Below are 16181 nucleotides of genomic sequence, written 5' to 3'. Positions count from 1 at the left end.
GAATTGGCCATGCCAAATTGCCTATAATGTTCAGGGATGTATACGTTAGGTGCATTAGTTGGGGTAAATGTAGACTAATTGGGATTGGATTTGGGTGTGATACTCTTTGGAAGGTCGATGTGGACTTGTTGGGTCGAAGAGCCTATTTCCACACTGTAGTGATTCTATTCTATTCCTTGTGTATTCCCTTAAGAAACCCTGTAGAGATGTCTGAGTCTGAGATGATTGGCTTCCATCAAATATAACCATTTTGCTTTGTGCGCTATGAATCCAACAACTGAAGAATTTTACCCTTGATTCTCATTAATTCAAGATTGTTGATGACATACTTGGTAAAATTCTGCCTCAATATCAACAGCAGTCACTCTCACTTGATCCACCAACACTGCAAAAAGGTCAGCAGTGGTCATGATGGAACACAAAATGAGAATCTGAGGGCAGATTATTTCTACGTAAGTGTCGCTTAGTAGCACTGTCAATAGCATATTCCATCACTTTGATCATTGAGAGTAGACTGGTCAGCTGTTAATTGGATGGGATGGATTTGTTCTGCTTTTTGAGAACAGGACATACCTAAAGATTTCAGGGGAGATCAAGATGGATCCACTTATGTGGCACATGTAGGTGAAGCCTGTCTCAAGACTGCAGCATGTTCTTTACACTAATGTACTGGCCTCATCAATAAGGATGGGGATATTTGTGGAGCATCCTCTTCCAGTGTTTAGTTGTCCACCCTCATTCATGATTGGTTGTGGCAAGGATGCAGACCTGATTTTTGGATCACTTTCTATTGCATCTGCTTCTGCTGTTTTACATAAAATTATATCTAGTAGCTTTACCAGGTAGGCACTTTTAGGTATGCCTGGTGCTGCTCCTGGCATTCTGTCCTGTCTCCTCATTGGACACATTGATCTCTTTCCTTGCTGATAGTTGTAAAGGATGTACTATACCAGGCATCACATCTACTTCATTTACCACTGATACTCAGTAACAGCAGTATGTACCATCTACTAGATGCAATCCAAATATTGACCAAGGCTCTTTATTTTTGGTCCCAACCAAGGCAACTGATAAATGGGAACATCATCATTTGCAAGTTCCCTCCAAGCCACTCACCATCCTGACTTTACTGTATAAGACTGTTCTTTCACTGTCACTGGGTCAAATCCTGGAATTCCCTCCCTAATAGCATTGTGGGTCTAACCACAGCAGTTCAAAGAAGTAGCTCACAACCACCACTTCGAGGGCATTTAAGGATGAGCAATAAATGCTGCCCCCCCCCCCCCCCCAGTAACGCCCATTTCACACAAATGAACGAAAGGTAGCACTTCTGTGGCCAACTCTGTTTGGTTAGAAAAATTGAGCATCTAATTCAGTGCACTCTGTAAACTAGCTTCACTTCAGCAGCTAGGCAGGTCTGTCGGCTCCAAAAAGTCTCCTGTTGACTGACCCATCTGCAACCCTTTTTATTTGAACTGCAAGTTAGATTGTTCACATCTTCCGTTAAGTCAGGCATGAAAACTATGCGCTCTAGAGTATTTCTTTCAATTGACCACCTCTGAAAAAGAGCAAGCAAACTGTAGGCTAGTTTCTTTTTTTGTTGTTGCTATCAGGTGGCTAACTATTGTGGACACTTCACCACTGGCTCTGACTGGAGACCTATCCAGTAAGTGTATATTCGCCGCTGCTCAGAGCCAAGCACAGCCAAAGCTGAAACCAAAAAAGAAAATGCTGGAAAATCTCAGCAAGTCTGGCAGCATCTGTAAGGAGAGAGAAGAGCTGACGTTTCGAGTCTAACTGACCCTTTGTCAAAGCTGGTCGGAGAGAAGAGCAGTACTTCTTCAGGATAGGCATTCGTGGAAGAGAGGTGGCAGTGGGTTAAACACTGGACAAAAGCAAATTACTGTGAATGCTGGAATGTGAGCTGAGAGCAACATCTTTCAGAGAAGGTCCCACGTGCGTAAGAACGTCAGGGCATTGACGTCAACCAATCAGGACGGTCGGTTGATGTCTGTTTCCAGGGTAACGGGATCGTTACATGAAACAACAGAAAGAGGGAAACGAAGAGGAGTCAAATCCCCCCGGGAAAGGAGCAGGAACTGGGAACATTGTCAACTGAATGTGACTGTTTGTAAAGCAGGTTGTGACCTGACCTGAGCAAACTGCTACCTACAGTTAATGTGTGTCCTTTTGATGTTTCCATTATCCAAACCTTCACATGTCTTTTTTTCTTGTTTGAAACCTGCAGAATGGCTTACACTCAGGCCGAATGTGTGATTAAGAATATCATTCGGGAAATAGCCCAGGAGTGCGCTGATAGAGGACACTCTATTTCTGAGACTCTTGTAGCGTTCATGGTGAGTGCAGTGAGATTGTAAATCCGATGAGTTATTATTAGCGTTTTACTCAAGTTAATATATTCTTCGTTGCAGCAACGGTTACTTACTGTTTGGGACAACAGCATTGAAAAACAAAGTTAAACTTCATAATGCGAAAGAAAATGTAACTGTGCTATTGCAAACCGGGTGCAGAGCGTCACAGTGCATACTCAGACGGTGCGTAAAACACATCAACTTTCAAACTGGTTATAGCTATGAAGAGCACAGCCAGGTGGTGGCGCCGGCGATCCCAGTCTGTGTCGATCAGTGTTGCCGGCGTGGGAGGTTGTGTCCTGGCCTCTGGCGCCCTTATTACCTTCCCATTGATTTAGGACAAGCAGTACAGATCACAGTACTGTATAAATACCTCAACTGAAAGGAGTGCAGCTTGCAAAATCTTGCTGTGTAGTCCGGCTTACTGCATCACCAGAAACACCCAGAGCTGAACTAAATTATGCATAGTGTCCCAATTTGGTGTCTAAAATGTCTACTTTTCAAAAATGGCATCAGATAATACATTAATATATAAGCCAAAATAATAAAGGTATTTGTTCAAATGCCCCCGCCTTTTTAGAGAAAACAATTGTATACACCATAACTTGCAGATTACTTATCATATATAGTCTATAAAGAATATTCTCTTGCATGAACAAACATCTGCTTGTTCTGTCAACTCTTCCAATTTCAACTGTTCCTACATATCCATTTCACACATAATGTTCAGTTCTTCTAACCATATGCACTTGACTTGTTCTTGGCTGTTGGTGTGGTGTCTCCTCGTTTCTAGAGTGACATTATCTTTCTGAGTAATGCTGTCGCCATGCAGTGTTGTTGCTGTGGTATTTGTTGCTGTTAATCTGTTGCATTTGGCAGGAGATATTTGACCTTTTTTTTGGAAATGTATTTATTAGCAAATGTTTTTAACTTTACAAACATATAAAATTATTGAAAAATACAATCAATAACAAATATCAGTATAATAAAAAGAAAACAAAACACAAATTACAATACAACTACTGTCTATTAACTACTAACCTACCCTATAATTCAAAACAAACCCTAACACGGTGGAAAGCAACACCAATAAATAAGTAAATAACTAATAAAAAAAGAAAGAAGAGGGAAAAAAAACACAGAATACAGAACAGCTATGCTCAGCGCAAAGCTCCCAAACAAAGGAATGGGAGCATTGTATATGTACCCATATTAACTCAGGAGACCCCCCTCCAGGGCTTGGCAAACCTAACCATCCTGGTTAAACAAACACCCTAGTTACGACAGCTGACAAATCTATATCCAAATAACTCAAGTAGGGCTGCCATGTCTTATAAAAATTGTCTGTTGTGTGGTGCACCATGTTTGTAAAAAAGAGTCCAAGGGAATGTGCTCCATCATTAATTTCTGCCATCCCAGCAAGCCTGGCGGGTTCTCAGACACTCAGTTCATCAGAATATTCTTCCGTGCACAGTGTGCAAGAATATTAAATAGTTTCTTCCCATGCCCATCTAAAGATGGTAAATTAGGTAGACCTAAGAGGAGAGATATCGGGTCTGCTTTGACTTCAGTCCTCAATACCCTCCTTATCTCTCCTGCCACGTGCTCCAATAAACACGGAGCCTGTGGCATGTCCAGAAGCAATGGGTAAGAGTACCTTCACTTATTTTACATTTGGGGAACACTGAAGATGCCCCTTTTTTAAACTTCACCAGACGGCCCGGTGTCAGATGAGCCCTGTGCAGAACTTTTAACTGTATGGCACATGTCCTGTTACAGATTGAGATCTTTTGAGCATTCTCCCATATGTTCTCCCATGTTTCAGAAGAGATCTCCACTCCCAGCTCTTGCTCCCAGACCTCACATAGCCGGTTAATATCCTGCCAGGCCCTGCCACCCAGCAGGCGATAGAGGGCACTAACCGAAAGGGTGCTTGTGGAATGTAGCAACATCCTCTAAGGCTTATAGGGCTTAGTGAGAAGCATAGTCTTCTTCTGGATGAAATCCCTAACCTGAAAAAAACAGAAAAGGTCTCTGCTGGGCAACCTGTATTTGCGGCTCAGTTGCTCAAAAGACATCATAACCTTCCCCTCAAACAGGTCTGCCAAACTAGAAACTCCTCTCGCTGCCCCTAATTTGAACCCTGAGTCCATCATTCCTGGTCGAAGCCCTGGCATGCCAACTATAGGTGTAAGTGGCAAACTCTTGGATAACAACCCTCACTCTGATGCATCGCCCACCATGCCTTGACTGTACTAATGACAATGGGGTTCCGGCCATGGTCCATAACTGTCCTCATCTTATCCATGAACAACAGGTTAATAAGAGGGCACTTTGCATGGGAGGCCTTGATATCCAGCCATATTGAGTTTGGATCGTTACCCACCCAACCGCAGGGAACTCAATTGATACCTTCTGATGTCTGGGACATCAACTCCCCCACCACCTCCTTGAGATAACTGCAATTGAGTAAGTTTGATGAGGGGCCGCCCACGATGCCAGACAAAGGAACCAAACCACCCCATAAGCTTCCGCAGCACTGGCCTGGGAAACATTATAGGGAGCATACGCATGGTAGAAAGCAAACGAGGAAGAACATCCATCTTAATGAGAGATATTCCACCCAGCCATGAAATCGGAAGAGCCTCCCATCTCTGGAGATCTCGCCTAATATTGTCGAGCAAATGAGCAAAGTTAGTCCGAAATAACAGATCAAACTTGGGGGTAATAAAAATGCCTAGGTACTGGAACCCTGCCCGTGACCACTTAAAAGGGAACTTAGAGCCACCTTCAACTTCTGGCACATCCTTAAGGTTCCCAAAGGCATAGCCTCCGATTTTGCAAACTTAATTTTATATCCTGAAATAGCCCCAAATGAATTGATACACTGTATCAAATGGGGTACGGAGGTGATTCGGTTTGATAAAAACAGAAGGACATCATCTGCGTACAATGTAATCTTGTGTGCCCTCAATCCCACTTCCGGAGCGGTTATGTGGACGTTCTGACGAATAGCCTCTGCCAGCGGCTCTATCACCAACGTAAACAACAACGGTGAGAGGGGGAAGCTTTGCCGACTACCCCTACCAATTGTAAAATTCCCAGACTTCACCAGTTGGTGATGACCGCAGCCAGAGGGTGGCAATATGAAACCTCCACCCACCTAGCAAAGAGTCCACCCAACCCAAACTGTTCTAAGACATAAAAAAGATACGACCATTCCACCCGGTCAAATGCTTTCTCTGCATCTAAGGAAATCACCAACCCCTGAATCGATCATTGCTGACAAACTAGGACCACATTCAGCAACCTTCTAATATTATTAGAGGACCCAGGGCCCCTTATAAAGCCTGTCTGGTCCTCTTTAATAATATGGGGCAACACCCTTTCCAATCTCAGCGCCAGGATCTTGGACAGAATCTTGAAGTCTGAATTTAATAGAGAGGTGGGCCTGTAAGAGGCACAATCCTCAGGAACCTTCCCCTTCTTAAGAATTAAGGAAATATTAGCTTCTGTCAAAGATGGTGGTAGACATTCATGCATATAGGAGTGATTGTACATCTCCAACGTCGGCCCTGACAGAATCCCTATAAACCCCTTATAAAACTCACCCGGGTGACCATCAGGGCCAGGTGCTTTCCCACTCTGAAGTTGCCTAGTTGCTTTCTGTATTTCCTAAACTGTCAAGGGGGCATTAAGAAGAGAAGCCTGTTCCAAGGTTACCCCTGGGAGGTCCAGGTTCTTAAAAAAGGTCTCCATTTTAGCCCTCCAGTCTTCGCAACCTTCAGACCGATACAATTCAGAGTAAAAACTCTGAAAAGCCTCATTAATCTTTTTAGCATCGTATGTAAGGACTCCGGTGCTGTCTCTGATTGCAGTAATGGATTGGAGAGCACGCTTTTTCCTAGTCAGGTATGCTAAATACTTCCCTGGCCTATCCCCATATTTGAACAGCCTTTGTCTAGCAAAAGCAAGTTCTTTCTTTGTGTTATTTGTCAGTATTGAATTCAAGGCAGCCCGAAGGGCCGTGATCCGCTGTAGCTTGGTCACCGAAGGCCGCGCAAAATGTGCCACCTCGGTGGCTTTCAACCGCGTCTGAAGTAGACGCTGCTGTTCCTCCTTCTGTCATTTCTGGCGGCTGAATAAGAATTAGCTAATCCCCCAACAAAGGCCTTAGCGGCCTCCCATAACATAGACGGACTACTAGCCATGTCTGAGTTGATAGTCAAGAATTACTGAAGCTCCTTCAAAAGGTATTCCACAAATTTGGAATCTTCAAGGAGAAAAGGGTCCAAACGCCAGTGCTGCAAACCTAGCCCCTCACTCTTGGCCTTAACTTCCAAATATACTGTCGCGTGATCAGAGATTGCTATATTCCCAATTTTGCAACCTCATAATCGAATCTAGAAGGGCCGAGGGAGCCAGAAAGAGATCAATCCTCGTGTGACATTTATGTGGGTTTGAAAAAAAGGTGAAGTCCCTGCCAGTAGGGTGAAGACATCTCCAAATATCCACCAGCCCAAACTCCTCGCATAAGTCAGCCACATACTTGGCCTGCGAAGAAATAGTTGGGGGCCCACTAGGCTTCCTGTCCACTGTCGAATCCAAAAGACAATTAAAATCCCCCCCCATAATAATGTGTCGTATTCCAAGGGCACTCAGCTTAGAGAAAGCAGTAATCAAAAATTTGAGGGGATGCGCCGGAGGACAGTAGACGTTTAAAATGCCATATTCTTCCCCATGTGTCAGGGCTTTAAGGATCACAAACCATCCCTGCTCATCTTTCACCTGTTCTAATAATGTGAACGGAAGATTTTTCTGGATAAGTACTGCCACTTCCCTACTTTTAGTAGTAAAGGATGAAAAGAATACTCGGTCATAACCCCCCTGTTGTAACTTCAGGTGTTCCCCATCATCAAGATGGGTTTCCTGCGACAAAACAATATTAACCCTTTCCCTCTTAAGGATAGAAAGCACTTTTTTTCCTTTTAACAGGTGAGTGACTTCCCTTGATGTTCCAGGAGCACCATTTAATAAGACACTTAGCCATATCCCCTTTCAGAGACTCATGAACCCCTGGGAGGGGGAACCCTCCTTCAAAGCGCTGAGCACAAGAAAATAAAGACTCAGATTCGAAGAATTATGCATACAAAAACTACTCTATATAACTATAAGCAACTATTACTACCAAAAAGCTACAAAGAAAACCAACTATAAAACCTTGAATGGAAGGCTCTTCCCCCTGCCCATAGGGGGCACTCACCATACCCATCCCCTCCTTCACAGCTCCTTCAAACCCAGACTGTGCCCCAGCCTTAGGCCAGAAAAAAAACAGGGAGATGATCCTTAAATCGACAGAAAAAAGACAAAGTCAGGATGAGCACTCCACCCATCCCTGCCTTCATGTCACCCCTACTTGTGACTAAAAGAGAAACAAAAAAAGGGAGACAACAAAGAACATCCACAAAATTTTCCCAGTTATTAAAAAAAGAAACAAGTTATTCCAAGTTTTTTACATCCCTTTCCAAAAAAAGAAATTATTAGGGAGAAAGAAAGGAATAAAAAAAGGAAGGGAAAACGTGGGGAAAGAAGGAAAAGAGAATGAACATTAACCATATTCTTCAGGCCACTCCATCTATTTTAAAGTGTCTACAAAGTTTTTAGCTTTATCCGCTGAATCAAATGTATAAACTGAGTCCTCGTGGCTGAAATGGAGCACTGCGGGGTACCTCATGGAATACTGGATGCCCAGGTTCCTCAGCCTCTTTTTAACTTCATCGAAGGACTTCCTCTTTCAAATTAAATCTGCTGAGAAATCCTGGAAAAACTTGATTTTTTTGACCCCTTGTACAGCAGCACCTGTGGATATTTTCCCAGTAATCGAGAAGCTTCTATGACTTTTTGCTTGTCCTTATATGAATGGACGTGCACTAGGACCGAGCAGGGATGCTGCACCGGCCCTGACTTGTGCACTGGAACCCGATAAGCCCTTTCAATCTGTAGCCTGCTGGACTCGATGTGAAGGCCCAAAAACTTTGGCAGCCAGTTTACAAAGAAGCTGACTGGCTGCTCACCTTCCTCACCTTCAGGGAGCCCGATAATTCGGAGATTTATCCTCTGACCCCGATTTTTGAGGTTGTCGATATGGTTTCGCAAGGCCCGCATCTCTCGCTCCAGCACCTGGATCCGACTGGATGAGGACTCCATTGCAGCTTCCGAGGCCTTGGTTCGACCCTTCACCTCCTACAGCTGCTCCCCGAGGCCCTAGATCTCCTGCTCATGCTCCTGAAGCATGGATGCGATAGGTGGGACCTGAGCACGAATCTTCCCACGGATTTCCTTAATCGCAGGCCTAACGTTCAAGGTAAGTCTCTCCATCGCCGCAGCCAATTCCTGTGCGTCTGTCAGGTCCCCAGGGGGTTCAGGAGAGGCTGTTGCTGCAGTCTCTGGTGTTGTAGGTGCTGCAGGGGAGTGTCCTCTCTGCTGCTGTTTGCTTGCTCCTTTTCCCTTTTTTCCCTTTCCACTCCCAAATATTAACAAATATGTGTTCTGTAAGATTTTAAACTAATAATTCCACCACATAAGTTAGCCAGGGATGGCAAAAAATACCAGTATGCCTTGGCTGTTAGGCAATTCTACAAAATCGCTGCCATCTTGCCAAGTCTGCCCTGTTTTTGTGATTGATTGTTAAGTTTCTTTTTGGTGAAATTAAATTTGCCTTACAGCTGTCTGCTGGGAAAGTAAAGCTTCTTTTGTTTCATGTATATGCCCACACTTGCAACAATACATCTTGTTGTTCACTTTCACTATGTACAATCGAGATGATAACTGCTTTACTCAGGTCCCCAAGTTATCAAGTGGGCTGATATTTGTTGAGAATGTTGAATGTTTGCACTCTCACCAGCTATCCAAATCTCAACAATTTGGTTGTGTTGTCAAAGTGGAATTTGGCCTTCTGTCATTTCACTTTGATCTTGCCACTCACTTCTGTTACTAGTTATTGGTTCAGTAAATTTTCATTTATTCGAAAGGTAGTGCAAAGTGACATTAGTCACTGGGTTAGACTATTTTCCATCCTCAAGGAGTTGTGTTTCTCTAGTTCTGTTATTTTGCTTGTCTTCATGTTTTTAGTTCCGACCCACGATCCAGCATTAATTTCTTTAGCATGCTAACATCGTCTACTGTAAATAATCTTGTAATTATTCAAAATGTCCACCATTGTGTGTGTCATCATAGTCTTACCAGACCATAGGGGCTGCTCAATCATTACAGAGAAGTGACTGGTGGTGATTTAACCTGCGGGCCACCATAACTCAGGCAAGGGATGGGATTGAACCCACGCTGTTGGCATCATACTGCTCTGTAAACCAACAAACCAGCCAACTGAACTAAAGCATTACATTATTTTCAGCAACAATCTTATGTTATCAGCTTCCAGCAGTGCTGCTCAATGTGCTCCTGGCCTCCCTCTTTTTTTCTAATAGCATTGGTATGAAGAATTTGGAACTGATTTTGATATCCCTTGTTGTTAAGATTGTCTTGTAAACACCAATGCTGGATTTAATCATTTTCGATGATCCCATTGGCAATTTTCACTGCTGCCTCAGCCTTTTCAATTTGATTTGGGATAGTATATGAGGAGGTGATGGCATATGGCATTATTGCTCGACTGTTAATCCAGAGACCCAGGGGACCTGGGTTAGAATCCTGCTCCAGCAGATGGTAGAATTTCAATTCAATAAAGATTAGATTAGATTCCCTACAGTGTGGAAACAGGCCCTTCGGCCCCACCAGTCCACACTGACCCTTCAAAGAGCAACCCACCCAGACCGATTCCCCTACATTTACCCCTGCATCTAACACTACAGGCAATTTAGCATGGCCAATTCACCTAACCTGCACATTTTTGGACTGTGGGAGGAAACCGGAGCACCCGGAGGAAACCCACGCAGACACGGGGAGAACATGCAAACTCCACACAGACAGTTTCCCGAGGCGGGAATTGAAGCCGGGTCCCTGGCACTGTGAGGCAGCAGTGCTAATCACTGAGCCACCATGCCACCCACAAATAAACATCTGGAAATAAGAATCCAATGCTGACCATGAGATCAGACATCTCTACAGGGTTTCTTAAGGGAATGCCAATTGTCAGAAAAACCCATCTGGTTCACTAATGTCTTTTATGGAAGGAAACTGCCATTCTTACCTCGTCTAGCCTACATTTGACTCCAGACCCACAGCGATACACAGCAATGTGGTTGACTCTTAACTGTTCTGGGAGAAAGTGAAGACTGCAGATGCTGGAGTACCAGAGTTGAAAAATGTGGTGCTGGAAAAACACAGCAGGCCAGGCAGATCCGAGGGCTTATGCCAGAAACGTCGATTCTCCTGCTCCTCGGATGCTGCTTGGCCTGCTGTGTTTTTCCAGCACCACATTTTTCAACTCTCAACTGTTCGGGGCAATTAGGGATGGGCAATAAAAGCTGTCCCAGCCAGCAAGGTCCTCACCCTGTGAATGAAGAAAAAAGAATATAGAGATGATGTGTAGTGCTGAACCTCCTAATTATTCACAAATACAGATAATTTTGTAAACATTTTGTGTTTTCAAGAAGGTTTATGTGGCTCTTGCCGCTAAAATGATCAGGGGAAATAGGGGGAGGGTGGGATTAAGGTATTGAGCTCAATGTTCAGTCATGATCATATTGAGTGGTGGAGCAGACTTGAGGGGCCAAATGGTCTATTCCTCCACCTATTTGCTATGTTTATATGAGGGTTGATGTTCTATGAAACTGGATTTCAGGAAGGCATTGACATCGGAAATGCGTTTTCAGGCTTTCTACAAACTGACTGGTGGTTATTAAGGTCAGCTGCTCAGTAACATGAATCGTCGATTGTGAGAAGATAAGCTGTTCCAGAAAGTGGTTTATTCCCATCCGAGGAAGGTCTGTCGATGTCCATGACAAGCTCAGCACTGGCTGTTATGGTTCTTCATCTCATTGTTTCTTTGACCAATTGAGCACTCTCTTGCCTTCCTCAAGGTGGAGTCAATTCCTTGATGGCTTGTATGTATATGCTTCAGGAATCCTTCCTTATGTCTTCAGGGAAAATGGCTCTTGTTTGTTTGTGGGTTCTCACTTGGCCATTTTGGGTTATCACCTCATCTCTGTATATCCAATACTCTTTTACAACACTTGAAGAGTTGCATCTCCTTATACAGTTTGTTTGATCTGAAAAGACCCTTGTCTGTTAGGTTCAGTGAGCTGCTGCATGCTATGTGAAAAACTATTCACCAGCCCCTGAGTGAGGAGGATGAGGCTGCCAACTCAAAAGCCAACTGCCCCACAGCACTAATTTGCTGGGAGCAATCTTCATTAATTTACAGTAGGTCTTTCACCACCCCCTCCCCATCTGCCACCCCGAGGTATACCTGGGGCTTTTCTGCCGTGGGATCTAGTGTACCACCAAAGCAATAGTTTGGTCCATACTTTTCTTTGCACCAGTCTGAACAATTATTTGAATTACTAGGGCAAAATCTCTATAATTTTAGACTTCTCCCACCCATCAAACCATGAAGCTGAATGGGTGAGTAAATCACTTCTAAACTGTTTTCTTTTTGTGTCTTTATCAATATAGTACAGTACGCTTCAATCAATTGGTACAAAATGTGACTTGTAAAGAGCTGCGTTCACACAATGCCATTAAATATAAAAACTATCATTAGAGAAACTAATGGAGCTAAAAATAGTCAGTCCCCTAAATCTGAAGGGATGCGTCCTAGGTTTTAAAAGAAATAGCGAGAGAGAGGGATTGGGGACACTCTTGTTATCTTCCAGGAGTACTTAGATCCTGCAAAAGTTTCAGAGGATTGGAAAAACGGCCATTGTAGCACCTTTATTTATAAAGGGAAGGAGGCAAAAAGTAGGCAACGTTAGGCCAGTTAGCTTAATATCTGTTATTGGGAAAACATCAGAGCCTATTGTAAAGGATGTGATAGCAGAGCATTTCAAAATGCCCATCGTGATCAAGCAGAGTCAGCATGACTTCATGGTAAACTATACCTGACAAATTTCTTAGGGTTCTTTGAAGATGTTACAAGAAGGACAGATAGAGGGGGAGCAGTTGTTGTAATATATATGAATTTTCAGAAGGCATTCAATAAGGTACCACATGTAAGGCTACTTAATAACAAAATAATCCATTGTATTGGAGGAAGTACATTTGCATAGATAGAGACTGGCTAACTAATAGAAGACAGAGAGTTGAGATAAAGGAGGCATCTTCAGGGTGGCAACCTGTAACTAGTGGAATGCCACTAGGATTACAATTATTTTCCATCTTCTTATTGAATGGTGAAGTAGAGAGGATGGCCTAAATGGCCTACTTAGAGTCATAGAGATGTACAATACGGAAACAGACCTTCGCACCAACTTGTCCATGCCGACCAGATAGCCTAAATTAATCTAGTCCCATTTGCCAGCATTTGGCCCATATCCCTCAAAGCCCTTCCTATTCATAGAATCCCTACAGTGTGGAAACAGGCCATTTGGCCCATCAAGTCCACATCACCCTCTGAAGAGTAACCCACTCAGACCCATTCCCCTACCCCGTTATTGTACATTTACCCCTAACTAATGCACCTAACCCAAACACTGTGGTTAATTTAGCATGGCCAATTCACCTAACCTGCACATCTTTGGATTGTGGGAGGAAACCCACACAGACACAGGGAGAATGTGCAAACTCCACAGACAGTCACCCTGAGACTGGATTCGAACCTGGGACCCTGGTGCTGTGAGGCCGCAGTGCTAACCACTGTGCCACCTAATGTACCCATTCAGATGCCTTTTACATGTTGTAATTGTACCAGCCTCTACCACTTTCTCTGGCAGCTCATTTCATACACGCACCACCCTCTGTGTGAAAAAGTTAGGTCTCTTTTATATTTTTTCCCCTCTCACCTTAAACCTATGCCCTCTCATCTTGGACTCCCCTACCTTGGAAAAAGACTTTGGATATTCACCCTATCCACGCCCCTCATGATTCTATAAATTTCTATAAAGCCACCCCCTCAGCCTCTGCTGCTCCAGGGGAAACAGCCCCAGCCTATTCAGCCTCTCCCTATAGCTCAAATCCTCCAACCCTGGCAACATCCTTGTAAATCTTTTCTGAATATTTTCAAGTTTAATAATATCTTTTCTAATGCAGGGAGACCAGAATTGAATGCAGTATTCTAAAAGTGACCTAACCAATATTTGTATAGCCGCAACATCATATCCCAACTCTTATACTCAATGCATTGACCAATAAAGGCATGCTCTATTATGACATCTTGTTGTCTTATGATCTTAATATAAGAGACTATGGGAGGGACTTTTAATGAGATATGAGAGAAATTACAACTCCTATCCTCAATGTTTTTTTACCAACCACGAAACCAGGCCCCTGAATATTAATACATATGTGAGTCAGAACCTGTCCTGACTTGCACATGCCCATAGTGAACACAGGATAGCGAGTACACAAAAAAAAAGATGCTGGAAAGGCTCAACAGGTCTGGCAGCATCTGTGAAGAGAAACCAGAGTTAACGTTTTAGATCCCGCGATCCTACCTCAAAACATAACTCAATTTCCAACCCAGCCACCACTTATCTGCAGAGGGAAGGCAGAACTTCTAGAGCACCTTTGCTAAGATTCAATTAGTAGATTGAAATCAGGGCCTTCTGTACCTCGGTCCTGTAGCACAGCAGCTAACATTTACTAGAGTCATAGAGATGTACAGCATGGAAACAGACCCTTCAGTCCAACCCATCCATGCCAACCAAATATCCCAACCCAATCTAGTCCCACCTGCCAGCACCCGGCCCATATCCCTCCAAACCCTTCCCGTTCATATACCCACCCAAATGCCTCTTAAATGCCTCTTAACTCCCTCTGGCAGCTCATTCCATACACGTACCACCCTCTGTTTGAAAATGTTGCCCCTTAGGTGTCTTTCATATCTTTTCCCTCTCACCCTAAACCTATGCCCTCTAGTTCCGAACTTCCCTACCCCAGGGAAAAGGATTTGCCTATTTACCCTATCAATGCCCCCATAATTTTGTAAACCTCTATAAGGTCACCCCTAAGCCTCCGACTCTCCAGGGAAAACAGCGCCAGCCTGTTCAGCCTCTCCCTATAGCTCAAATCCTCCAACCCTGGCAACATCCTTGTAAATCTTTTCTGAACCCTTTCAAGTTTCACAACATCTTTCCGATAGGAAGGAGACCAGAATTGCACGCAATATTCCAACAATGGCCTAACCAATGTCCTGTACAGCCGCAACATGACCTCCCAACTCCTGTACTCAATACTCTGACCAATAAAGGAAAGCATACCAAACACCTTCTTCACTATCCTATCTACCTGCGACTCCACTTTCAAGGAGCTATGAACCTGCACTCCAAGGTCTCTTTGTTCAGCAACACTCCCGAAGACCTTACCATTAAGTGTTTAAGTCCTGCTAAGATTTGCTTTCCAAAATGCAGCACCTCGCATTTATCTGAATTAAACTCCATCAGCCACTTCTCAGCCCATTGGCCCATCTGATCCAGATCCTGTTGTAATCTGAGGTAACCCTCTTCGCTGTCCACTACACCTCCAATTTTGTCATCTGCAAACTTACGATCTGTACCCCTTATGCTCGCATCCAAATCATTTATGTAAATGACAAAAAGTAGAGGACCCAGCACCGATCCTTGTGGCACTCCACTGGTCACAGGCCTCCAGTCTGAAAAACAACCCTCCACCATCACCCTCTGTCTTCTACCTTTGAGCCAGTTCTGTATCCAAATGGCTAGGTCTCCCTGTATTCCGTGAGATCTAACCTTGCTAATCAGTCTCCCATGGGAACCTTGTCGAACACCTTACTGAAGTCCATGTAGATCACATCTTCCACTCTGCCCTCATCAATCAAGTTTGTGAGACATGATTTCCCACGCACAAAACCATGTTGATGATCCCTAATCAATCCTTGCCTTTACAAATACATGTACATCCTTTCCCTCAGGATTCCCTCCAACAACTTGCCCACCACCAACGTCTGGCTCACTGGTCTGTAGTTCCCTGGCTTGTCCTTACCACCCTTCTTAAACAGTGGCACCATGTTAGCCAACTTCCAGTCTTCCAGCACCTCAACTGTGACTATCGATGATACAAATATCTCAGCAAGAGGCCCAGCAATTACTTCTCTAGCTTCCCACAGAGTTCTAGGATACACCTGATCAGATCCTGGGGTTTTAGCCACCTTTACCTGTTTCATGACATCCAGCCCTTCATCCTCTGTAATCTGGACATTTTGCAAGATGTCACCATCTATTTCCCTACAGTCTATATCTTCCATATTCTTTTCCACAGTAAGTACTGATGCAAAATACTCATTTAGTATCTCCCCCATTTTCTGCGACTCCACACAAAGGCCGCCTTGCTGATCTTTGAGGGGCCCTATTTTCTCCCTGGTTACCCTTTTGTCTTGAATGTATTTGTAAAAACTCTTTGGATTCTCCTTAATTCTATTTGCCAAAGCTATCTCATGTCCCCTTTTTGCCCTCCTGATTTCCCTCTTAAGTATACTCCTACTGTCTTTATACTCTTCTAAGGATTCACTCAATCTATCCTGTCTATACCTTACATATGCTTCCTTCTTTTTCTTAACCAAACCCTCAATTTCATTAGTTATCCAACATTCACTATACCTACCAGCCTTTCTTTTCATCCTAACAGGAATATACTTTCTCTGGATTCTCGTTATCTCATTTCTGAAGGCTTCCCATT

The 16181-nt window shown here is 43.7% G+C and overlaps 1 protein-coding gene and 1 long non-coding RNA gene across 2 annotated transcripts in view; one reads left to right on the top strand and one right to left on the bottom strand.

The window, feature by feature from the left end:
• Nucleotides 1-16181, bottom strand: part of LOC122548369 (uncharacterized) — an 84682-nt gene that overhangs the window by 13156 nt on the left and 55345 nt on the right. The window lies entirely within an intron of this gene.
• cfap206 (cilia and flagella associated protein 206) overlaps nucleotides 1997-16181 on the top strand; it is a 58387-nt gene continuing 44202 nt past the window's right edge. The window contains exons 1-2 of the mRNA XM_043686925.2: nucleotides 1997-2140; nucleotides 2249-2357. Of these exons, the coding sequence (XP_043542860.1) occupies nucleotides 2250-2357 (108 nt within the window). The 5' untranslated portion in view covers nucleotides 1997-2140; nucleotide 2249. The remainder of the gene's footprint in view (nucleotides 2141-2248; nucleotides 2358-16181) is intronic.

This window comes from Chiloscyllium plagiosum, unplaced genomic scaffold (genome assembly GCF_037043375.1).
Source record: "Chiloscyllium plagiosum isolate Xiang-an unplaced genomic scaffold, Cpla_swu_hap1 HiC_scaffold_3, whole genome shotgun sequence".
Classification (NCBI taxonomy): Eukaryota; Metazoa; Chordata; class Chondrichthyes; order Orectolobiformes; family Hemiscylliidae; genus Chiloscyllium; species Chiloscyllium plagiosum.
This window is presented reverse-complemented; position numbering and strand designations above follow the sequence as displayed.